The sequence below is a fragment of the Patella vulgata genome, chromosome 5 (assembly GCF_932274485.2).
Source record: "Patella vulgata chromosome 5, xgPatVulg1.2, whole genome shotgun sequence".
Classification (NCBI taxonomy): Eukaryota; Metazoa; Mollusca; class Gastropoda; family Patellidae; genus Patella; species Patella vulgata.
Genome location: NC_065883.2, coordinates 73,140,927 through 73,166,723, shown reverse-complemented (window position 1 = coordinate 73,166,723; position 25,797 = coordinate 73,140,927). Strand labels below are relative to the sequence as shown.

General features: G+C 39.1%; 3 protein-coding genes across 3 annotated transcripts; 1 reads left to right on the top strand and 2 right to left on the bottom strand.

Annotated features, from left to right (window-relative positions):
• Window positions 1-1,103: 1,103 nt before the first annotated feature.
• On the bottom strand, window positions 1,104-12,744 carry LOC126822398 (procathepsin L). The gene is made up of 7 exons (XM_050551296.2): window positions 12,737-12,744; window positions 7,199-7,304; window positions 5,730-5,885; window positions 4,954-5,077; window positions 3,870-3,970; window positions 2,654-2,931; window positions 1,104-1,246 (listed from the first exon to the last, which is right to left on the bottom strand). The coding sequence occupies exons 1-7, from the start codon at window positions 12,742-12,744 to the stop codon at window positions 1,144-1,146; spliced, it is 876 nt and encodes a 291-aa protein (XP_050407253.2). The 3' UTR covers window positions 1,104-1,143.
• A 2,735-nt stretch (window positions 12,745-15,479) lies between these two features.
• LOC126821343 (procathepsin L-like) lies at window positions 15,480-20,139 on the top strand. Its single transcript, XM_050549753.2, has 5 exons — window positions 15,480-15,596; window positions 15,853-15,976; window positions 17,523-17,623; window positions 18,671-18,948; window positions 20,016-20,139. The coding sequence occupies exons 1-5, from the start codon at window positions 15,480-15,482 to the stop codon at window positions 20,113-20,115; spliced, it is 720 nt and encodes a 239-aa protein (XP_050405710.1). The 3' UTR covers window positions 20,116-20,139.
• A 1,842-nt stretch (window positions 20,140-21,981) lies between these two features.
• Window positions 21,982-25,410, bottom strand: LOC126822397 (procathepsin L). The gene is made up of 5 exons (XM_050551295.2): window positions 25,279-25,410; window positions 24,502-24,625; window positions 23,884-23,984; window positions 22,556-22,833; window positions 21,982-22,103 (listed from the first exon to the last, which is right to left on the bottom strand). Exons 1-5 carry the CDS (start codon window positions 25,408-25,410, stop codon window positions 22,004-22,006), a joined length of 735 nt encoding a protein of 244 aa, XP_050407252.1. The 3' UTR covers window positions 21,982-22,003.
• Window positions 25,411-25,797: the final 387 nt, after the last annotated feature.

The window sequence follows — 25,797 nt, the reverse complement described above, 5'->3', positions numbered from 1 at the left end:
ATAATGTAATATGAATGTATATAAACTGATTTACATTCAATCTTTTCTGTTTTAATTGTAATTTCTAATCAGTTATATTCGGCAAAATACGCGAAGGGCCCAAATTTAATGGAGTCTTTCGCGTCTGGCTATTCCAGTCTACACCGATAGTCGCGTCATTACAAATGGCACTCGAAAGCATTCTGGCACGCGATTCGTGTGCCAATTTTACAATTTTCCATATTGTCTTGGATAACAGAAGCCCAACATCAATGTTAATTTAAATTCACCATTTCATTTCATTTCACGCTTAGAGCTTAGTCACCACTCTATAGGTCAGAACAGTAGGACGTTACACCCATTTCAATTCACGCTTAGAGCTTATAGTCACTATGTCAGAACAGTAGGACGTTTAACCCCTATTTCATTTAATTTCTACTCTATAGGACTTGACTTTAAATCTATTATCCGTAAGCCAATTTAAAGAAATTTCGATTCCAGAAAAATTTATAACACATGGAATGATCGATGCCCGAAAACTGTGGCACATTGCAGAAAGACTTCTGACCAACAAAATGTCAAGGGATTTCGGGCACTTTTTTGCCGATTGAAAGGTAAAACGGTTTGTTTCTTTCCTAAAAAATATTACTGTATATTCATTTTATTTTCACTTTGTCCGTGTATACTCCGGCAGGGCACGTTAGAGATTCATTAAGTTGATAGGGAATAGCCCTGTCCATCCAATTCCCAAACAACTACAGAGAGAGAGAGAGAGAGAGAGAGAGAGAGAGAGAGAGAGAGAGAGAGAGGTTTAACGTCCACTCGACACAAACTAGGTCATTTCGGGACTAAAATATGGTTTCAATTTTATTTCAGTAATTCGCTTGCGCGTAGGGGTCTTTAGCAGTGGGAGGAACCGGGGGACCCGGAGAAAACCCACGAGGTTGGGCAGGCGACCCTACTCCTTGTCACGTACAACCGGGGATTCGAAACCACGCCATTTGACTCAATGGCAGGCCTTATGATACAGCGCGCACGTGTTAACCCCCCCCCCCCCCAAACAACAACAATCATGACAACAAACAAGTATTATCATTTTATTAACAACATAACAATTTCGGGAAGACTCTTCATCTGAAGGACAGTGCCAACCTGGAGTACAGTTCAGACTATGGGATAACTGGCCAGGTTAGCAATACCGCAGTTGTTATTCCTGTTTCTAGACATCATTATATAACCATGTTGAAATCCCCAATCGGTACCATAACTAAAATAACACAATGTTAAACATATATATGTACATTAAACAGGAGCTAAATCTGTCTATTTCATGCCACGAGTTTACAATGCATTCTCAGACTTAAGTTAAGAATTTACGCAAATTGTTTGCCTTATTTTAACTAAAGTATAGCCCTTTATAAAGCTTTTGTTGTTTTAATGCATCAAATACATCAATAAGAAACTATATGCAAAGTTTTGTGTATCTGGATCAAAGATATTTCTCATAAACAGTAATTGAAAGTTGAGTAAATTCTTAACTTAAGTCTGAGAATGCATTGTGAACTCGTGGCCAGGTCTTTCTTTGGGTCTGAAATGTTATCTAAATTATCCAGACCATAATCAACTCTCGATGTCATCGCTATTCTGTGATATTTACTGGATTTGAATCTGATTTGCTGCTCAATGCTCATTGATGATTTAATCCAAAAACTGGATAATCGAGACTATGTTTTTTTTATCGTAGCGACTTAAGTAATGATGATCGAGACTAGACCTAAAATTCAAAATCTAATATCTCGGTTTAGAGTGGGTCAATTTGACTGAAATTTTCAGCATATTCTCTTTACACTATCTAGTTTTTAACTATTATAGTGAGAACTGCCAGCCCTTTATCTAATCTCCACAAATGCCATTTTAACAGAATTTAAATAAATAAAATACAAGATAAATACTGCATGGTTTATGATTTGTTGTTATTGCTTGTCTAAATATATAAGGGGGAGGGGGGATGGCCGAGTCAACTGGCGGGGTTTCGATTCCCCGGTTGTACGTGACAAGGAGTAGGGATGCCTGTCCAACCTCATGGGTTTTCTCTGGGTCCTCCGGTTTCGTCCCACTGCTAAAGACCCCTACGCACATCCGAATTATTGAAATAAAATTGAACCATATGTTAGTCCCGAAATGACCTAGTTTGTGTAGAGTGGACGTTAAACCCCATTCTCTCTCTCTCTCTCTCTCTCTCTCTCTTCCATAAGTATGTGTTATAGTTTATTGCTCTATCCAGTTACTAAATGCCTGAAAGTTCTGTTATTCACCCCATGGTATTCAGACATCTACTATACTTGTAAAAAGGTTTAGGGTTGAACAGCGTAACGCGTGCGCTTTAGATCATAAAGTCTTTCACTGAGTCTAGTGGCCTGTCTTCATCGATTCGGCTGGTGCGATAAGTAAGACGTTGAGTTAAACCCTAGAATAAACACGCCAATTTGTGAGACCTGAGGAAGGAAAGGTCAGCGCAAATTGAATATCGATAGGGTTCACCCTTTCATGGCCATCATGCTTCACATCCAATTTGAGACGAATCCGTCAAAAACTACAGCCGAATTGTTCACAGACCGACGGCCAGGGTGACGACATTATGTGGGCGTATACAAAAAAATTCTACTAGATTTACCTTTCTTTAACCATCCAATATTCTGTACCATTGCTAGTGACACCATAACCAGTTACAAGATTGGCATGATCCAGTTGGTTTGGATTACACGCGGGTTCGTAATAGACACCGTTCTTATAAAATTGGTAGGATGAGTGTGCGGCGTCTATGGCAACGCTGATGGGTCCAACCATAGCAACGGCCTTCTGTAAAGCTGCTTCACTGCCTTTAGGTATATCAACATAGCTCTTTAATGTAGCTCCAACATTTTCCCGTTTAAACAAACATTTTGTACCATCCTGAAATAATAATGTAATCATTAAAATACTTTGATGTGCTGCCAGAAAATACTTCCTGTCGGAAAACATAATTTTGACTCTATTCTTTGCCGCGTACATCTAGGAATCGAAACAGCAACCTGATTCAATGATACATCTTATAATATAAAGCGCAAGCGATAAACCACTCGCTTCAACCTCTCTCTCTTTAGCTGTTAAGGGACTAAGCACGGTTAGTGCTAAATAAAAGGCCTGCTCAATGTTTCGTCATAGGTCACGAGATGTAAACCGGGCTAGCGCTAATCCCAACCCTAACTTGGACCTAGCCCCAATGCTAACCCTAACGCTAACCTACAACATCGTCAACAATCACGTGCCCTAACCTTATTGACACCCCAGCGACCTTGACAGAAATTGAGCTGGCCATAACAAATAGATTTAGCCGACTAAGCACGGACATACCCACATTGACCAGCAGTGAATATTCGCTCGGTCGCTACAAACACTGATAGGGATGACATCGGTGCGGCTTAATGAGTCCCCAATATTATTTTTTTTTCCTTCTGCAAATTAAGTATTAGAAAAATAAAGGTGTTTGAAGTATTTGTAGGTAAACAATATTTCCTTTTTAGTGTAAATGGGTATTAAAATGAGTAAAAGGCACCATTCTGCTCGGACCAGTAAAGATATAAACAATGCACGCCCCATTGAGCCAATGATTGACGCCGCGAGATGTGACGTCATATATGTTGAAAGCAGCCATCTTTTACAGAGTTATTTTAAAAGACTTTCGTTACACTCTGTGAAATATATTGAGTCATACCAAGGTGGAAGTATTACCCAATTTCGTTTCAAATTTTTTTTTTTTTTTTTTTTGCACACTGGTACGTATCCATGGAACCATTTCACACAAACCCATCGGTATTAAGATATTAAGTTGGCTGAATTCAGAAACTTACCCTTGCTGTATAAGGATAAGATGCAGCAGTGTCAACTCCATTATTTATTTTAATATATTTGTACGAGTCGATCATAAAACCGCCATTACAACCATTGTTACCTACATAGGAATAAGGTCAGTTAAACCAATGCAACAAAATTAGGGGATATATCATGAAAAGCATAGACATACGCACACACAGCAGCCATGTCGCGAAGAAAATGTTTCGGGCATGAAATATATCTCGGTAACAGTAAACTCCTAGAATAATCAAAATCAACATGGTTCATCTTCTCCGATTCCAAATTTGAAAAATATTGGGGTTCGCCATCAGCTTGAAAAACAATAGAATTCGTCTTCGGAAAGCCTTACAGATTCACACCAAATTTGAAAGAAATCCATTAAAAACTGTAGGGTGGTTGGATGGCCGAATGGTTAGCGCGTGCGAGTTGTATCATAAGGTCTGTCATTGAATCAACTGGCGTGATTTCGATTCCCCGGTTGTACGAGAGAAGGCGTTAGATCGCCTGTTCATCCTCGTGGGTTTTCTCCGGGTCCTCCGGTTTCTTCCCACTGCTAAAGACTTCTACGCCCAAGCGGAATAATGAAATAAAAATTGAACCCTATATTAGTCCCGAAATGACATAGCAGAGGGTCGCCGAGCGCTGAACATCTCGCAAAGTTGACAAAAGGAATCCGTTAAATACTGTTGCGTTGCGTTCACAAAGTTTTCAGAAAAGAGTTAGTAACGGTCGTGGAACGCTGATAATCGACGGGGTTCATAATCTCGTGACCGCAATGCTACAGCTCCAATTCCACGAGACCTTTTCGTCTCTCCCAAACGACTATAGACAAACTTTTTGAAAAATAGGAAACAGGCCTGAACAAATCCTTTAAATGTCTTGTCAGTAATTTTAGGTTCCTTCATGATTGAAAATCCAACATCTTAACTTATATACACAGTAGAGTATTTTTCTCATGCGTTCGTTAAACCCCGTGAAAACCGCTAATAAGCTAATAGCGGTTAGTCCGATACTTAAAACAACAGTTTTACCGGAAGTAGCAGATAATATGCAAAGCGGAAGTAGTATTTTGTCTCTCACCTTCTTTCTGTGAACAATCCATGAGATTCTGGGCTGAGAGTTTAACCAGGACACCTGTTTGTTTAAAATGTTGTCCCTCTAGAGACCCTAGAGCAGAGAAAGCCCAACAGGATCCACATTGACCCTTAGAAAATAATAAAAGGGAAACTGATTATTTTCATTTCAACTTCGAAATATTTTGTCACCAGGCGAACATACGTTCTGTATAGTGTTATCAAATCTAGTTTCCATTAGAGGCTGTCTCAGTTGATAATTATATTAAAACAGGAAAAGAGATTGACTTGCCATGAAAATTATGGGAAATGAAATGAAATGGGGTTTAACGTCGTACTTTTCTGCTCCGATTGGGCTAATGAAGACGGGCATACACCATACAGTGTGGTATGAGGGTTTTTTTTCCACGGACAGCGGCGCTACGTCCTACTACTCTTATATAGAATTCCATCTGCCAAGGGATTTTTTATGTGCACGGCATTGTACATACGTTACCTTGGGTTTTCGTCCCATCCGAACGGATATACGTTGTCCCTTGCAAGACTGTTGGTCCTGCACCATTGACAATGAGAAACCACGCCAGAAAAACTCGATGAATTTCTCGGCCAACGCAAGGATCGAACGCGAGACCCCAGGTTAGCAGCCAACGCCTTTCTCACTGAACCAACGTGGCTCCCTGAAATTTATGGACAAAGTGGATTGTTACAGTAAAATCCTACACTAGCGGCCATTTTAAACTGGCCATGTTCTATTATAAAGTATAAACTGTGCGAGATTCATACCTGATTTGAAGCGGGTGTAACGTAACCTTTTGCCCTCCAATCAACTTCTGTTGGTAGACTCGCAATGTCTACATCTTTAAATTCAGTATTCTCGTCCCCAGATCTCTCTGACGTCATCTTATTCATATTCATAGTTGATACAAATTCTTTGTTAGTCTGAAAAGTATAAGAAATGTACATTTCAGACCAAGATTGACGGGAGATATTTATTGATGGTGACTGAAAGCTGATTCGGGGAGTATATTTAGTGTAGCTTCCACGATAATCTCTTGTCTGCGATATCGCACTAGGTGTAAGCGAACGTTAAGCACAATACACACAAACACGCGCACATACACGCTCTCGCCACCCACACACACACGACAATCTCAACGTTTCGCCTAACGCAGGTGACAACTATAAAATAGCCATGGAAACAACATAGCTTCCTCGCCTAGGACAGGAAATCATACTTTATAACTACCCAATCTTACCAATACACGTGGAATATTATGGATGAAGTTGAATTAAATATGTACACCCTTTAAAGGAGCTAAAACTTTAACTCGGTATTTCCAACTCCTAATATCCAATATTTAAGACACAATGAACATTTTATAACCAATACACATGTCGTGTATTCTATGGTTTCGAGTGTCATTTGAGCACAGAAGAACATATCCTTCAAGACGTCAGATCCTATTTCGTTTCGTTTTTCAAAGTTCAAAATTTCGTTTTACTTGTCTTCACAACAATGTAGTGTAGACCATCGAAAGTATAAAGAAAAACGAAACGAAATATAGTTAGAAATTATTTGCCAGAACCATACCCAGTAATTAAGCTAGAACTGCTTGGAAATAAACAGTTTATTGTATTCAATATATGACAAAGGTCATAGAATGCGAGCATCGGTGTATATTAATAAAAGAATATTATATTAGTTAAACATACATTATGCAAGTATTTATTTAGGCTTCAGATGTTATACAAATTATTAATTAGACCTTTATTTACATGACAAGCTCAAAATCAACTCTGTAGACCCTCGGATCGTTTGGATACAGCTTGGATTTAAACAGTCGTCCATTTAAAATAAAATTACGAAGGTAACGTTTACCGTTAGTCACTGACGTCACCAGCGGAAACTGGTTTTGAAAGGCCCCAAGTGAGGGTACCATAGCCATTGAGAATGTTACTTGATAATCGAGAATATATGAGCCGAGTTATCGTCTGCCAATCAAACGATCGGCAATTTTGGTAGACGATGATAACACAGTTGATGCCTATTTCTAGTCCAAACTTCCAACAGTGACAACTCCGTTCAGAATAAAGTAATTGGACTGAAATTTTCAATATTATTATAGCAAAAATGGGCAATTCTTTATTAAATTCTTAACTAATGTATCTTTAATTGTATCCAATCTTACTCCACAAATTCTACCAAAAAAGGCAACGCAGACAAATAAACAACCCAACGTCCCCTTACTTACCATATCAGCAAACTGGTTGACAGCCAACCAGAAAGTATATTGGCCTTCATCAGCTCGTTTATTATGTTCGTTTATATAATCTAGATTAGCTTCCCAAATACTCCGTCTTAAAATAACAATACAAAACGTTATATCCAAATACTCCGTCTTAAAATAACAATACAATACGTTATATCCAAATATTCCGTCTTAAATAACAATACAATACGTTATATCCAAAATACTCCGTTTTAAAATTTCAAAAAAATACGTTATATCCGACTATCCCGTCTTAAAATAACAAAACAATACGTTATATCCAAATACTCCGTCTTAAAATGACAAAACAAAAAAAAATAAAGGAATTGTTCTGATTTGATTTAAATGGAACGGGATAGGATTTTCTTCTAATCGCACTTCCAGATTCGATCTCGGGATATTCTTGTCGAGAGTGTCGTGTACTGTCAAGTCCCCCCGCCCTCCCACTACGGTTAGGTTTACATAATCAGCATTGGCTTATCAAATACTCTTTCTTAAAATAGTTATACAAAACTTCATCCAAACTTTCATCAAGCGATTTAATGAAACACATTCGACTTGAGATGATGACTCAAAACAGATGTGTGAATTGGGTAGGGGAAAGGGGGAAGGGGTGCTCAGTGTCTATAGCAGGTGCAAAGATGTTGCGAATCCAGGTTTTGTATCATGCACATCTCATAGAATTCACTTCTAGCCACATCTGTTCCTTAAAATAAACCTCACACTATCTTATAAACTTTGTCTACTTTCCTTGGAGGATTTGTATTGCCTTTACGTGGTAGTAATATGGAGGGAAAAAATTTGTGCTTTGAAACATCTATGTAAAATAATATTAGGGTTGTGATTAATTATTCTCCATTGTCAAAATATTAGCTATGGTATAAGTTAATTCTGAAACGCAAATTAAAATTGTTTATGAATATTGTGACACTGACAAGACATGGGGTCTGAAGACAAGAATGTAGAAATATGATGGCTAAAACAATAGCGTTATCTTTCATATTATTGATTCTAACATCATAACCACAAATATAGTAAGTTGATACGTTAACTGAGCTATAGATTAATGAACATGTTGGTCATACACAATTTCTTTGTTATAAAACATATATCATATTTGTTGACCAAATAAGGTAACAATCCGTGGCGATGTTCAGTTTGAGGTGCATGTCCTTTCCATATTTAGAACTTAGTTGTTATCAGTCTTTAGATTAACACCCCAGACAAAGGAATAGGTACTTATAAAATAGGGTGGGGAAATAGCAATCGGCAGAGCCCACTCCGCCGGTCATACAAGCCATTTAGTTATTTAAGAAAAGAACCTGAACTGTAGTTGTAACTTCGTCACGGAAGGAAACACAGCGTGAAGATTGAATATTGAAGATTGACCATCTGATAGTACTACAGCGTCACAGAATTCTGATTAACAGGAAATGTGTCTTCATTACTTTCTTGATAGCGATACCTGTATGTGTATCGAAACGTCTACTAAATTCAGAAGTATTATATCCATATAAGTGTGCTAATTTTATAAAATTTATCTGTTTACCTTTGATCCTGTTCATCATCCGGGTAATTTTTATTATAGGTCTGTTTAAACATCTCCCATTCTTCATCTAATTCTGGTATACGCATGTATTTTATCTGAGCTGCAAACACTGTTGACAGAACAGCCAACACTACTACTCCTTGACGATACATCTAAAATTTACATTAATATGAAACATTATCAGAATGCATGAATTGATCGAACCAAGTTGAGTCTTAAACATGAAATACTAAAAGCCCTAGAAATTCCATTTAATGTGCAACAACAACAGCAACAATGTCTCAGTTATGGTAGGCAGTGACGGACGCAGGAGATTTGACAACAGTGAGGAGGGGAAGCGGGGTGGGGGGGGTGGGGCTCCGAGACATTGAGGGTTGTCATGGTGATCTGTGGCTATATCTGGTTCCGCAAGTGCTGCGGTGTCTGAGTGCCCGTTGCCATTTGTATAAATCATACTAAACTTATGCTGCCCTGTCTACAATTAGCTCCGGTTACACACAAATCGGCGATTTTAGTCTAAAACACTAAGTACATTTCGAGAAATTTGACAAGTTTTAATTCTGTTCCCAATTACTAAAACTGAAACGGTTTATTTAGTCCTTGTGTGTATGACAGGTGTGAAACAGAGTAAAACCGTTCTGCAAAACAGTGTTTTAGTTTTTGGATATGGCGGCCATTTAGGGCAGAGATCGATTCTCAAAGAAGAGTAGATAGTTTAAATTGTGCAGAATGTTGTATACAATTTAGAATTATATGAATTGTGAAATTCAATCTTACCTTTCTATCTCGTGTTGTGATATGATAATGACAAGATATGATGATCTACTTTCGTTTAGCACCTATATATTTAAAGCGACACCTATCTCTCGTGCTTTGATAACATATTTTAAATGATGTGTATCATATGACGAAATACTTTCGTATCAGAGTACAATTTTGTATTTTCGTATTTAACCAAATGGACAGGTCATTCGGGTGGTTGTGTTTGGCCCGAGGTTATTTTAAATCTAGTAGCCATCGCCTTATGAAGTCCAGGTACAAATCATTGCTCTAGTTAGCGAGACATGTGTCGTGCGACATGTTTTCGTTAGGGATTTGCTGTGCGTTTGCATCTTAAAGAAATGTCCAATTAAATGATAGGAACCCCGCTCTTAGCCAGCCGATGATAACAAACATTACATACAGGATTGGTCCATTACTAAAATCTACCATGATTACAAACCATAGCGAACAGTTATTCTTGCCAGGAACACAAAATCATTAGAGCAATTTGGTATCTGAAATGGCACATTTTTTAAACAAAATCCGGATTTTACGTCACATGTCAATTGCTTTCTTAAATTGGGTGGATGGTGTACGGTACCGATTACTATTTTCTGAACATTTATTAATTTATTCATTAATTTTTAGCGTTTTCCAAAATTCAATCCGGATTATCGTTCTTATTTTTGTTAAATTTCAGACGTTCCCCTAGTGACGTCAACGTAACTGACAGACAACCGCCATTTAGGAGACGACCACCGCAAAGACCGGTCTTGTAAATCTCTTATTTTTTCATTTCGACCGAAGCCTGTGTCATTACAGGCCCGGGACTATACAGAGCAGTGGACGCGCAAGGGCTAAACCCCGGATCCATTCATGATATTTGTTGTTTATTTCTTGCAATATCTGTATATTTTGTCCCCGGATTTGTCGTATTGGTTTTGCTTTGTGTGTACATACACTGTTTGTACATACAGATGTAGTAGTAGTAGTATCTTGGTTCTTTAACTTCCACTGAAGTGATATCGCAGACAAGACCTAGGAGAGCCGAAGCTTCTTCCTGTTTATTTAGAATATGATTTTGCAATCTCTCTATTACGGCCTAAGGCCATGGAGTGGGTTTAGTGGGAAGCTCTTCCCTTTATTGGTGGTAGATCTTCTTCTCTGGATTTTAGTTTTTAGGTGCCAGGCCCGTCTTATCGTAACCTTCGCTTACTCCACTAAATACAGATGACAATAGCTAATTATATATAACCTCCACAAGATCACGTGGGTTTATTTATGTCCTAGATAAGATCACGTGAGTTTATTTATATCCTAGATAAGATCACGTGGGTTTATTTATAACCTAGATAAGCTCACGTGGGTGTATTTATAACCTAGACGGGATCACGTGGGTTTAGTTTAGTCCGTAATAAACGGGAATACGTGCGCTAAAATTTCCAGCGACTGAGAGGTGGGGGGGGGGGGGGTCCCATATCTTGAGTGACAGCAGAGATCAGGTGTTCAAGGTCTTCGACCTCTGAGAAATAACAAAAACAAAATCACCTGTAAAATTCAACCCAATCGACTGATGAATGATAACTCATTTTAAACCTTGGTTGCAAGATATTTTACACCTACCACGTCGACCGTCCATGGATTTCTCATTTAGAACTAATGAAATAAAATAAAATGGGGTTTAACGCCTGCTGTTCTGCTTCGACTGGGCTAATGAAGACGGGCATACGCCAAACGACAAACCCGCGGACAAAATACACAGACATTGCAAGAAACAAACAACAAGTATCATAAAAAAAAATACAATCACCAGTGATTGTATTTCCATATAAACTGTGTTGTGTTTTTTAATATGTTCAATCGCTAAATGCCACTCAAGGATTAAACAAGTATCATGAATGGATTCGGGGGTCAGCCCTTACGCGTCCACTGTGCTGTACAGTCCCGGGCCTGTAATGACACAGGCTTCGGTCGAAATGAAAAAACAGAGATTTACAAGACAGGTGGTCGTCTCCTAAATGGCGGTTGTTTGTCAGTTACGTTGACGTCACTAGGGGAACGTCTGAAATTTAACAAAAATAAGGACGATAATCCAGATTGAATTTTGGAAAACGCTAAAAATTAATAAATAAATTAATAAACGTTTAGAAAATAGTAAACTGTACCATCCACCCAATTTAAGAAAGTAATTGACATGTGAGGTAAAATCGGAATTAAGTTCACAAAATATACAATTTCAGAGACCAAATTGTTCAAATGATTTTGTATTCCTGGCAAGAATAACTGTTCGCTATGGTGTGTAATCATGGTCAGTCTTAGTGACGGATCAAGCCTCAATCCGAATAAAATACAGATCTATATTTCGGTTTTTTTTTTATACTTCCGATGGCCTCTACTGATGAAGATCTGATCGGTTGTAGTGGAAGTTCGCGTCAGAGGTCATACGGGCGGCTTTTGACCCTGTTGATGTTTCCAGTGGGGTGCCCACACTTCCGTGCACGTCACACCAAAAACTCGCCGTAACGGACAGTTTCATTAACTAATCCCTCACACCATCCTTCATATTATGTAACAGCTCTTCCTGATCCTAGTGTATTAAAGACAAGTAGAACTATAAATAACGAAACGAAATAGGATCTGTGTTTTAATCAGACTGGACCAAGTCTGTATCTAATGGGGGGGTTGGATGGCTTTATGGTTAGCGTGCGCGCGCTGTATCATAAAGTCTGTCATTGAGTCGACTGGCGTGGTTTCGAATCCCAGGTTGTACGTGGCAAGGAGTAGGGTCGCCTGTCCAACCTCGTGGGTTTTCTCCGGGTCCTCCGGTTTCCTCCCACTGCTAAAGACCCCTACGCGCAATTGAATTATGTAAATAAAATTAAACCATATGTTAGTCCCGAAATGACCTAGTTTGAGTCGAGTGGACGTTAAACCCCATTTCTCTCTCTCTCTCTGTATCTAATATTTGTTATCGTCGGTTGGCTAATAAAGAAAACTTCAGCGGTTCCTGTGATTTAATTTGACATTTAAACGTACGACAACTCCATAAGGAAAACAGCTGTGTCATGTGTTTTAAAAAGTGTAAACATACCCTTAATGTCGCACGACACATGTCTTGCTAACTAGAGCAATGATTTGTACCTTGATTTTAGAAGACGATGACTGCTAGATTTAAAAAACCTCGGGTCAAACACAACCACCCGAATTACCTGTCCATTTGGTTAAATATGAAAGTACGAAATTGTACTCTGATACAAAAGTATTTCGTCATATGATGCACACCATGCACACGTTATCAAAGCACGTGAGAAAGGTGTCGCATTAAATATAAGGGTGTTATATTTAGATCTTGTCATTGTGATATCAGTGCACGAGATAGAAAGGTAAGATTGAATTTCACAATACATATAATTCTAAACTGTATACAACATTCTGCACAATTTAAACTATCTACTCTACTTTGAGAATCGATCTCTGCCCTAAATGGCCGCCATATCCAAAAACTAAAACACTGTTTTGCAGAACGGTTCTACTCTGTTTCATAACTGCCATGCACACAAAGACCAAATAAACTGTTTCAATTTTATTAAATGGAAGCAGAATTAAAACTTGTCAAATTTCTCGAAATGTACTTAGAGTTTTCGACTAAAATCGCCGATTTAGGAATTAAAATGCTTTGTGCTTAATTAATTGTATACAAATAGTTTAAGTTTAGTATGATTTATACAAATGGCAACGGGCACAAGGGTAGGGGGTGCATTCAGACACCGCAGTACTAGCGGACCTGATCACCATAGACAACCCTCATTTTAGAAATTGTCTCGGAGGAATCTCCCGTCCACACACCTCCCCAACCTTTTCAAATAACCTGCACCCGTCATTGCCTGAGACATTGTTGTTGTTGCTGTTGCTGCACATCCAATGAAATTTCTAGTACATGTACTTTGAATATTTCATGTTTAAGACTCAGTCTGGTTCGAAAAATTGCTGCATTCTGATAATGTTTCATATTAATGTCAATTTTAGATGTATCGTCAAGGAGTAGTAGTAGTGTTGGCTGTTCTGTCAACAATCTTTGCAGCTCAGATAAAATACGTGCGTATACCAGAATTAGATGAAGATTGGGAGAAGTTTAAACAGACGCATAATAAAAACTACCAAGATGACGAAGAGGATCAAAGGTAAACACATATTTTTTTTGGTATAAAATTAGCAGACTTATAGGGATATACTACTTCTTAATTTATTAACATGCTACGTTTCGATACACATACAGGTATCGCCAAGCAAATAATCACTAAGTATTTCCTCAAAGTAAATTTTATATGAACTAAGCTTATCATTTCTCAGCTGTTTGGTACGCTAGAGCGTGAACATTTTATGAAGACTTTGTGGCTAGAGGTCTATTATTTTGTATTTTTATTGTTATTTTAAGACGGAGTATTTGGGAAGCTAATGTAGATTATATAAACGAACATAATAGACGAGCTGATGAAGGCCAACATACTTTCTGGTTAGCTGTCAACAAGTTCGCTGATACGGTAAGTAACAATTACACCGTATATCATGAAGGTCAATGTACCTTCTGGTTAGCTGTCAACCAGTTGGCTGATATGGTTGGTACTGATTACACTAATCTATATATACATGTATATATATATAATATATATATATATATGAAATAAAAAGTTAGACTGTTAGCATTGTTTATATAACCCGTTGAAATGAAATGGGGTTTAACGTCCTACTGTTCTGCTCCGACTAGACAAATGAAGACAGGCATACGCCATACAGTGTGCTATGAGGGAAATTTTGCCTGGACAGCGGTGCTACGGCCTACTCTTATATCGAATTCTAATCATCAAGAGATCTTTTACGTGCACTTCAATATGTACATGGGACCTCGGCTTTTCGTACCATCCGCACGACTATACATTTTCACTTGCCAGGTCCTCGGTCCTATAACCCATTGCAAAACTAAGAGCTGAAATATGTACTAGGATGTTAACCCTGATCCAATGAAAACGCCGCATCCGTAGAATTTGTTAGTTTTAATGAATACGTCCCCAGGGCAGAAGTCAGTTTCAAGAAGCGTGTGCATATTTTACTAACACGCAAGTTCCAATCAGATTAAAACACAGATCCTATTTCATTTCGTTTTTTATAGTTCAATATTTCGTTTTACTTGCCTTCACTACACTAGTGGAGATCATCGAATGTTTAAAAAAACGAAACGAAATATATTTTAATCAGAAGGACGCAAGTTCTATAGTCTTTGTGAAACTATCGAAACTATCGACGCCCTCAACTTCGTCGGAGTCTAGACTCGTCACCCCCTTATCACATTTCTGAGTACTAGACCCTATCCTTGAGTCTTGGAGTTTACAATCAAGGTTTTGGCCCCCAGGCATCACCAACCCTTCTCGGATATTGTCACACATTATCGGTCAACGGGTCTTAATTATTTGGTAAGACGGCGTATTTACTGTCCTAGGCGAGGAAGTTTTATGGTTTCCGAGGTCGTTCTTATCGTTGTGGACTGCGTTAGGTTATGAAATGAAATGGGGTTTAACGTCCTACTGTTCTGCTACTTGGCTAATGAAGACGAGCATACGCCATACAGTGTACTATGGGAAATTTTGCCTACTGTCAAGGGATCCTTTACGTGCACGCCAATGTGTACACGGGATCCCGGTTTTTCGTCACATCCGAACGACTAGACAGCTGTCCTTGTCAGGCCCTCCGTCTAGCATCGCTGACAAGGGGGAACCACGCCGGAAAATCTGGATGAACTTTCTCGGCCAATGCAGGGATCGAACACCCGACCTCCAGGCTAGGGAGTCAGCGTCTTACCCACTTAGCCACCAGTCAAATAAATCTTGGTCTCAAATATACACAACTTTTACTTTTCAGACTAAAGAAGAGTTTGTAGCTACCATGAAAATAAATAAGATGACGTCAGATAGATCTGGGGAAGAGAATACTGAATTTAAAGAAATAGACATTGAGAGTCTACCAACAGAAGTTGATTGGCGGGCTAAAGGTTACGTCACGCCAGTTCCAGATCAGGTTTGAATTCCCCGAAGTTAATTCTCTATCATAAAACATGACCGGTTTAGGCAAGTTTAAATGACCGCTAGTGTGGGTTTTTACTGTAAAACGCTACCATGCACATTGAAAGCTAATGAACTATTGCTTTTTAAATATAAATATCGACTGTTAAAGATGGTTGAAAGTCGTCTAGGCAGCAAATGAAAACAAAATATATGGACATTAGATTCGTAGTTGAAATAGAAAGAATCAGTTGATTTTTTTAATATTTTAGAAACAATGTGGATCAGGTTGGGCTTTCTCTGCTGTAGGTTCTCTAGAGGGACAACATTTTAAACAAACTGGTGTCTTGGTTCAACTCTCAGCCCAGAATCTCATGGATTGTTCACAGAAAGAAGGTGAGACAAAATACCATTTCCTACGTGCATATTATCTTCTACTTCCTGTAAAACTGTTTACATTCTGGATTGTATCCGAATTTCAACATGGGTCCGAATACACCTCCACTATAGAGGTCCTCCTCGGTTGATTATAAAAGTTACTACTGTTGGGGGTTGGGATGGCCTAGTGGTATAGAGTGCCGCGCCTCGACCTCTAACTGGCCGGTCACCTCTGGCTTGCTGCTGTGGTTTCGATCCCTGGTGTGAGCGTATGTGGCTTGGAGATAGGGGCGCCTTCTTAACCTCGTGGGTTTACTCCGGGTACTCCGGTTTCCTCCCACAGGAAGGAGAGGACGCCTGCGCGTGGGCTAAGATAATGAAAATGAAAAATAAGACTTGTCTGCGATATCACCTTCGGTGGAAGCGGACGTTGAACACCGAGAACAACAACGATATCACTACTGTGAAAATTGACGTTGAACCCACTACTAGTTACAGACTACAGACATACACAGCTTAACTTTCAGGCTATTAATAGTTTTCAATCATTAATGGAGTTGCAAATAATCTGGGGTCTGTTTTTCAAGCTCCGTTAACTTTTAACGACTCGTTAACATGGAGATAATGAATCGCTATCTTTAACGGAGAGAAAGTCTGTTGCTTGAAGCCCCGTTAACTTTAACATGTCGTTAACTTGCCGTTATATTTAACGGAGGTGTTGGGCTCCGTTATCTGTTTAACGATGGCATTAGTCAGCTGTCAATGGAAGTATACCGTTAGCAAAAAGTCATAGATAACCAGTGTAATTTTCTATAGAACAATCTAGAGGGTTGGGCGATGGAAGACGAACCTTATAGTTCGCCTGTATGCCCTCTTTTCCGAAAACATTGTGAACGCGATAGAAGCAGCGGGTTTTAATGGATTTCTTCAAATGTTGTGTAAAACATTGGAACTGTGACAGGATTGTTTGTCTAAATCCAGCACTGTAGAGACGTGTCTGGAAAAGCTGAACTCGAGGGCGGTTACATTTCTTGAAGGTATCAGTATAAAAGTAGACCAACATTCTAGTATTCCTATATGGTAAACTGGGGGGTTGGATGGCCGAATGGTTAGCACGCGCGCGCTGTATCATGAGGCCTGTCATTGAGTCAACTGGCGTGGTTTCGAATCCCCGGTTGTACGTGACAAGGAGTAGGTTGCATGTCCAACATCGTGGGTTTTCTCCGGGCCCTCCGGTTTCCCCCCACTGCTAAAGACCCCTACGCGCAAGCGAATTATTGAAATAAAATTTAACCATATGTTAGTCCCGAAATGCCCTAGTCTGTGTCGAGTGGACGTTAAACCCCATTTTCTCTCTCTCTCCCTCTCTCTCTCTCTCTCTCTCTCTCTCTCTATATATATATATATATATATATATATATATGGTAAACTGTTGTCTTTTGCTATCTCATTTTCGAGACATACCTGTTCTGTGGGCGTATTTAGATGCTTTGCTTGGCTATCTCTATATGATGTATCTGTTAATTGTTATGCAAGGGTATAATTTATTTTTATTCCTATGTAGGTAACAATGGTTGTAATGGCGGTTTAATAGATAACTCTTTTAAATATATTAAAATAAATAATGGAGTTGATACTGCTGCATCTTACCCTTATACAGGAAAGGTAATGTCCCCTAATATCAGACCTCTGAACACACCAAGGGCAGATCACCCTTAAACAAGTATTACTTCTTATCCAAGCGGGGGGTTGGATGGCTGAATGGTTAGCGTGCGCGCGCTGTATCATAAAGTCTGTCATTGAGTCGACTGGTGTGGTTTCGAATCCCCGGTTGTACGTGACAAGGAGTAGGGTCGCCTGCCCAACCTCGTGGGTTTTCTCCGGGTCCTCCGGTTTCCTCCCACTGCTAAAGACCCCTACGCACAAGCGAATTATTGAAATAAAATTAAACCATATGTTAGTCCCGAAATGACCTAGTTTGTGTCGAGTGGACGTTAAACCCCATTTCTCTCTCTCTCTCTCTCTCTCTCTCTCTTATCCACGCATTAGAAGGAAGGAGAAATGGGTCTTTCATACTTGCTATGCGCACAGACAAAAGTTTCTTGTCTGACACAGACGGATACCGCATCCATAATTTCCGTTTCGTGAATTAATGATTTTGTTTTACTTCACCTGGGGTCAACATCCATAAAAGTTTCGACATTTAGATCTATTAAATGAAAACATGTAAAACGTTTCAGTATTCGTTACTGTAAGGAGCTACGGTGACTCGCTGTGGTGACTCGCTGCGGTGACTCAGTCAGTGAGACGTTGACTCGGTATCGTGGAGGTGAGGAGGTCCCGTGTTCGATCCCGGTGTTGGCCCAGAAAGTTCATCTGGATGTTCCGGCGTGGTTCCCTCTTGTCAGTGGTGCAGAAGAGAGGTCCTGGCAAAGAATAAGGTATAGTTGTTCGGATGGTACGAAACAACGAGGTTCCGTGTACACATTTTCGTGAAAGTAAAATAATCTTTTGCAGTTGGAATTCCCACTGTATGGCGTATACCCATCTTCATCAACCCAGTCGAAACAGAACAGTAGGACGCTAAACACATTTCATTTATATACTAGATCACTGTAAAACGTTGCTGTCTTTATTATTGTACGTGCACATGTCACTCTGGGTGTTATGGGCAGTACATCGATGTATTCAGAGTTTAAATTATTATTTCAGAATGGTACAAAATGTTTGTTTAAACGGGAAAGTGTTGGAGCTACATTGAAGAGCTATGTTGATCTACCTAAAGGCAGTGAATTGGATTTACAGAAGGCCGTTGCTATGGTTGGACCCATCAGCGTTGTCATAAACAACCAACACCCATCCTACCGATTTTACAAGAAAGGTGTCTATTACGAACCCGCGTGTAATTCAAGCCAAGTGGATCATGCCAGCCTTGTAACTGGTTATGGTGTTACTGCCAATGGTACTGAATATTGGATGGTTAAAAACTGGTACAGCCAATAGGATTTCTTGTTATAACCTGATTCTTCTTGGATTGTAATAAATGCAGCAGGAATGTTGTCATGGTAACTGAGTGGGTGGGGAGTTCTCGAACTAGTAGTATGTAGGTGGTCTTCCCTTTGGAAAATGCTGGTAAATGAGACAGGGATATGGGCATAGTCATTGTGTGGGGGGCACCAACGGCGCATCTTTCCACAGCACGTCGTGTTCTTAGGACAGTACCACATCCAACAAAATCCCGTTTGGGTTCTCGAATGCGACTGTGTAGTCTCGGTCTCGCCGGACCCACCACTTCCCATGGTAAACTAATTTGCGCAATGTCGCTTTAGCTACAATACAACGTGATTAAAAATGGTAAACATAAAAAAAAACCTAATAAAGAAAAAAAACTAGTACGACAAAAGGCTCTGTCGTGTTATGGACACTTAATTGGCCGTGTTGTCATGACCAAAAGGATACCATAAGCCACCGTACATGAAATCAGTACCAATAAGGTCTTATAAGAGAACGATACTCAAAGTTATATAGATGCACTGTAACCTACAATCTGATTAAAACACAGATACTATTTCTTTTCGTTTTTTATAGTTCAAAATTTCGTTTTATTTGTCAGTACTACACTTGGATCTGGAAGAGTTGTTATATAAAATGCGTCCTGGTTGATGTGAGGGATTAGCCAATGAAACGGTCTGTTGCAGTGAGTTCTTGTCATGCGATGCATAGAACTGCGCTGATTCATTAATCAAATGTCTGACGTCATAGGGTCAAACACCACTCGCATGACCTCTGACGCAATCTCCCACTACAACTGGTCAGATCTTCATGTAGTGGAGGCCATCGAAAGTATAAAAATAAAAACGAAACGAAATATAGATCTGTACTTTAATTAGATTGTGCAATCTATGGAAAGAAAATTATATTTTTCGAAACGACTTGATACACCAACGGAAGTCGGTATGTATATTGCATTAAATTAATATTCTGTACAAAAGGCTATTGTCAAAATTAATTTGTTTATTTCTTATAATAATATTGTATATATTTTTTAAAATTTTAGTTGGAGTACTTCATGGGGAATGGATGGTTATATGATGATGTCTCGAAACAGGAATAACAACTGTGGTATTGCCACGACCGCCAGTTATCCTATAGTCTAAACTGTATTCTAAATTGGCCTTGCCCTCTAAATGAAGAATTGGTTGTTTTGTTAATAAAATCATAATCATTTTCATGATTTTTCGCTTGTTTTTTTTTGATTCAATTAAATGGAATGAGATGGAACATCATCATTATCCTTTGAATAGTTGACATGCTCTGTCAGATCATGCACGATACCGACCCCCTTCCCAGCTGAACAAGTGTGCTACCCCCGACGGCTTGAACCAAGCCTATCAACCTTCCCCCTGCTTGATAATCGTAGTTATAGGATGCGATCCTCTTTGTTAGGGGGGGGGGGGGGTCGGAAAAGAAGTCATTTTCATTGTTAATATCCCGCTGTGACATGCGAAAAACGTGTCATGGACGACAACTCGGCTGGTTGTGAAATAAATCTGATATCCAGACAGTAATAACAATAACATCTTCTGTAACCCACGTGTTCTTATCTACTTCCGTCTTCATTAGCTCAGTCTCAGCAGAACAGTGGGACGTTCAATTCCATTTCATTCCATTTCACTTATCTAGTTTTATCTTCTGTAATGCACGTGTTCTTATCTAGTTGATAAATAATTAACTATGTTTGCCCTTATCCACAGATAACAATAAATCGTGTCGTACAATTACTTTATCATCACTTCTGTCTGGAGGAAAACTGGTCTTTTAACATGATGTACGATTTCAGCTACCACATTGTTCTAACGACTTCCTGTTCCTGGACTGAACCTTTGTTCTCTGTGGTATATATGGGGGTGGATGGCCGAATGTTTAGCGCGAGGTATGTTATTGGCGGGGTTTCGATTCCCCGGTTGTACGTGACAAGGAGTAGGGTCGCCTGTCTAACGTCGTGGATTTTCTCTCGGTCCTACACTTTTCTCCCATTGCTAAAAGACCCCTACGCGAAAGCGAATTATTGTTTGTGTCGAGTGGACGCTAAATCCTCTCTCTCTCTCTCTCCCTCTCTCTCTCTCTCTCTCTCTCTCTCATTTCTTTATTTTTTTTAGAGCAAGAAGTGGTTGCTAAACGCTACTCATCTTGTTCGTCTTCTTGTTCTTCTTGTTCTTGGGGTGACGCTCTTCGATAAGCCCAATTTATTGGATTATCTGAATGTTACTAAACAAATTAAAGATCTTCGAACATATAGGAATTTCAACGTGGGCTCGAATACATCTGCGCTGTGTAGATCCTGGCCGTGTGTGATGAACCTGATTGTGCTGAAATGAAATGTGGTTTAACGTCCTAATGAAGACGAACATACGCCATACAGTGTGCTATGAGGGAATTTTTGCCCGGGCAGTGACACTATGGCCTACTCTTATATCGAATTCCAACTGCGAAGGGATCTTTTACGTGTACGCCAATGTATACACGGGGCCTCGGTTTTCGTCCCATCCTAGCGACTAGACAGCTGTCCCTGTCAGGCCCTCCGTCCAGTACCTCTGACAAGGGGAAACCACGTTGGAAAATCTCGATGAACTTTCTCGGCCAATGCAGGGATCGAACACGCTGGGAGCCAGTGTCTTATTCACCTAGCCACCGTGGCTCCTTCAGACCTACTAGTTTACAAGATAGTTCAAAACAGTCGACATTTGCGGGATAACTCATTTCAAACCTACTAGCTAGTTACAAGATAGTTCAAACAATTTCCAAGATTCGAATTCCGGCGTCTGAAAGAGAACGGTTTTAAGAGACCGACGCAAATCGCACTTGTAGTCGTTCGAGTTTTACGAGTATAGACAACTCTTTGAATATGCCCGTAAATGACTCATTATGCACCACCCCCCGCCCCCAACAAAATCTAATCATGACAATTTTTTATGATTTTATTAACAAAATAATAATTCAAGCCAATCCTTTCATTTGAAGGTCTGGACAAACTTAGAATACAGTTCAGACTATGGGATAACTGGCGGTGGTGGCAATACCACAGTTGTTATTCCTGTTTCTAGACATCATGATATAACCATCCATTCCCCATGCAGTACTCCAACTACAATATAAGACACAAACAAATTGTATACAATAAAAGGTTCTCTACACACTGTAACTAAATGAAAGGCACAGTAGATGTTGAAACTTCTCGTGTAATGGTTTGGGAGTGGGGGCTTCTTGGGTGGGATCGTATTGTAGTGCATTCGCATTAGTTTTGTTGGCCCACTTTAAATCTGGTAGTAGATTACGATTCCGTATTGCATTTCATGGTACTGTGGCGAATGCGACTTTGTGAGATATATATATTTTACTCTGGGAAGAGGAAGGTGTCCATGATGCCGAAATAACACAGGCTCATTCGAGAACCCAAACGTGAATTAAGGTGTGGTCCTCGTCTTAGACTATCTGCGGGAGACACACCGTTCTTCCCACCTTCTCAACAATAATGGCACCATTCCTGTTTGTTTCATTTATCAGTGCCTTCCAAAGGCAAGGTAATAATAAGAATACCTTTCTTTAACCATCCAATATTCAGTACCATTGCTAGTAACACCGTAACCAGTTACAAGGTTGGCATGATCAAGTTGGTTTGGATTACACGAGGGTTCATAATAGACGCCTTTCTTGTAAAATCGGTAGGATTGGTGTTCGTTGTTTATGCCAACGCTGATTGGTCCAACCATAGCAACGGCCTTCTGTAAATCCAATTCACTGCCTTTATGTATATCAACATAGCTCTTTAGCGTAGCTCCAATATTTTCCCGTTTAAACAAACATTTTGTACCATCCTGAAATATAATGTTATCACTGGATATATTTATGTGCTTCCTAGTGGCGTCATTGCATTTTGTATATCTTCAATAACAAACAGGTACTACAGTAACATTGGACAAACAAGTACTACAGTAACAAATGGACAACCATGCATTACAGTAACAAATGGGGAAAAACCCCAACAAAATACAAAATAAAAACAAATGTACTACAGGATCAAATTAACAGTCTGGTACTACAGTAACAAATGGACAAACAAGTACTTCAGTAACAAATGGACAAACAAGTAAACACAATAATACTACTTTGCTGCCCATTGGTGCCTTACATTTGTATAGAAGCAAGTAATACACAGCATCCATAATATTTATAGTAACAAACAGACAAGCAAAACGCACACATATTTACAGTAACAAATACACAAACATGTACAGATATTAACAGTAACAAATAGACAAGCGCGTACACATATTTACAGTAACAAATACACAAACATGAACAGATATTTATAGTAACAAATAGACAAGCGCGTACACATATTTACAGTAACAAATACTCAAACATGTACAGATATTTACAGTAACAGATTTTTTTAAAAAAATGTACAGTAACAAATTTATCTAATCTAAATATTGAAACAATTATGAAAGATAAGATGATGCTGTGGAATATCAAACAAAATCATTAGTTCGCGAAGTCGGAAGGAAATGCATTTAATAAATTAGCCCCTACATTAGTGGTGATGCGGATATCCATAAATTATATATGTGTCAAAATGAGACATGTCTTGTGCGTCTAGCTTTTTTTATTTTGCATCCTTGGCCATTAAAACATCCGTGGAAAGGGCATTTGAGCGAAACAATAGCTTTTTTATTTTGCATCCTTGACCATTAAAACTTCCGCGGAAAGGGCATTTTAGCGGAACAATAGCTTTTTTATTTTGCATCCTTGACCATTAAAACATCCGGGAAAGGACATTGGATAGTTAAAAATTAATGACTCTGTATTTTTTCGGGATGGTTCGGCCTTAGGTGTGGTCAGGAGAAGGGATAAGGAGGCGTTACCTGTCCTTTATAAGGGTAAGCTGCAGCAGTATCAACTCCATTATTTATTTTAATATATTTAAAAGCGCTGTCCATTAAACCGCCATTACAACCATAGTTACCTAGATAGGAATAAAACTTAATTATAACATCCATATACCACAATCAGCGTCATACCTGGCCAAGTTGTTGGATGAAATTCAAAAATCTAATTCGCCAACTCGATGCAGAGTTGTTCAAAGAAAATGCATGACGATTTTCATGTCGATCGGAATTGCATTGGCGGAACCTTAGACTTTTCGAAGAGCGTCACCCCAAAAAGAAAGAAGAGGAAGATGATGATGATGTATAGCGGTTAGCAACCAGTTCCTGATCCAACAAATAAAAAATCATTGGGGCAATACCTGCGCTTTTAGTGTTATGTCAGAAAGTCAAACATCATATTTCTGACACAAAGCTAGTTTCGGTCAGCCATAACCTCATAGTCTTCAACGTAGAATGCTTGTCTGGATGATAGTGACTAACACAAAGCACAGGGCATTCAAATCCTAAAACTTTCTCTGTTGTATGCTACGATTCAAAGACTCCCTCACGGGGTAATTTTTACAAAAATATCGAGATTAGTATTTTTTCTCTCACCTTCTTTCTGTGAACAATGAATTAGATTCTGGGCCGAGAGTTGAACCAGGACACCCGTTTGTTTAAAATGTTGTCCCTCTAGAGACCCTAGCGCAGAGAAAGCCCAACAGGATCCACATTGACCCTAAAAAATAATAAAATGATGTTGATTTAAACTAGATGTACCAAATATTTTAGTCACCGAATGAAACTTAGTATAGTCTTTCCATTTTGCATTTATCCATTGCTAAGATCTAACAAAAATACAAAAATATTATTAATTCCCCCAACTTCTAAAACTGTATAAATATGCTGTATTCGGATTAAAACAGAAACAGCATGCATATTATATACACAACAGTGTTCTACAGTAAGTCCCACACTAGTTCAGCTCTGAACGTAGGTCTCATTACACTCGCCCTGTACGTTCAGGAACCGTCCTATTAAATCCTTGTCGAAAAATTTTACTGGTCAACATGTTACTGCTAATGGTCGTGTGTCAGTCTCTGCGAACGCCTGAACAATGTAAAGAAACATTTTAGTGAGAGAATAAGACCTTGATTACCTCGTTAGAATCAGTGCAACACAACATGCTGTTAAAAATACGCCCCCTTCTGAAATTTAGGTAAGCTGGTGTGTGTGTGTGTGTGTGTGGGGAAGGGGGGGGGGCAATCTTTTCTTTGCCTAGCCCAGTTACAGCTGAATTGTAATGAGAGCTACGTTCAGCGCTGAACTAGTCCCACACTAGCGACATTGAGAAATCCTTATACATAAGTATAAACTTGGCTGATATCAAACCTGGTTTATAACAGGCGTGACGTAACCTTTAGTCCGCCAATCAACTTCTGTTGGTAGACTCTCAATGTCTACATCTTTAAATTCAGTATTTTCTTCCATAGATCTGTCTGACGTCATCTTATTAATATTCATGGTAGCTACAAATTCTTTGTTAGACTGAAAAATATAAATAATATAAAAAATATAAATTTGAGACAATATTTAGTTTAACAATGCTGGAAACACTAAATCCTCGTCTCCTGGGACAGGAAATCGTTAAATGAATATTCACCCCAGAAATGGTATCAGGTGTTCAGAAATTAGTAATGTGCAGTGTAATTGTTACTTACCATATCAGCGAAGTGGTTGGCGGCCAACCAAAAAGTATATTGACCTTCATCAGCTCGTTTATTATGTTCGTTTATATAATCTAAATTAGCTTCCCAAATACTCCGTCTTAAAATAACAATACAAAACGTTATATCCAAATACCCCCTCTTAAAATAACAAAACAAAACGGTATATCCAAATACCCCGTCT

Excerpts from the sequence above, each read along its gene's own strand:
- LOC126822398 (XM_050551296.2), bottom strand. Across the intron at positions 5,886-7,198 it reads TCAACCAGTTTGCTGATATG|ACTAACAAAGAATTTGTATC; the intron begins GTAAGTAAGGGG and ends TATACTTTTCAG. Across the intron at positions 5,078-5,729 it reads TTACACCCGCTTCAAATCAG|GGTCAATGTGGATCCTGTTG; the intron begins GTATGAATCTCG and ends TTATTTTCTAAG.
- LOC126821343 (XM_050549753.2), top strand. The coding sequence starts at position 15,480 with ATGACGTCAGATAGATCTGGGGAAGAGAATACTGAATTTAAAGAAATA. Across the intron at positions 15,597-15,852 it reads TCACGCCAGTTCCAGATCAG|AAACAATGTGGATCAGGTTG; the intron begins GTTTGAATTCCC and ends TTAATATTTTAG. Across the intron at positions 17,624-18,670 it reads CTTACCCTTATACAGGAAAG|AATGGTACAAAATGTTTGTT; the intron begins GTAATGTCCCCT and ends TTATTATTTCAG.
- LOC126822397 (XM_050551295.2), bottom strand. The coding sequence starts at position 25,410 with ATGAATATTAATAAGATGACGTCAGACAGATCTATGGAAGAAAATACT. Across the intron at positions 24,626-25,278 it reads TCACGCCTGTTATAAACCAG|GGTCAATGTGGATCCTGTTG; the intron begins GTTTGATATCAG and ends ATTATTTTTTAG. Across the intron at positions 22,834-23,883 it reads CTTACCCTTATAAAGGACAG|GATGGTACAAAATGTTTGTT; the intron begins GTAACGCCTCCT and ends ATTATATTTCAG.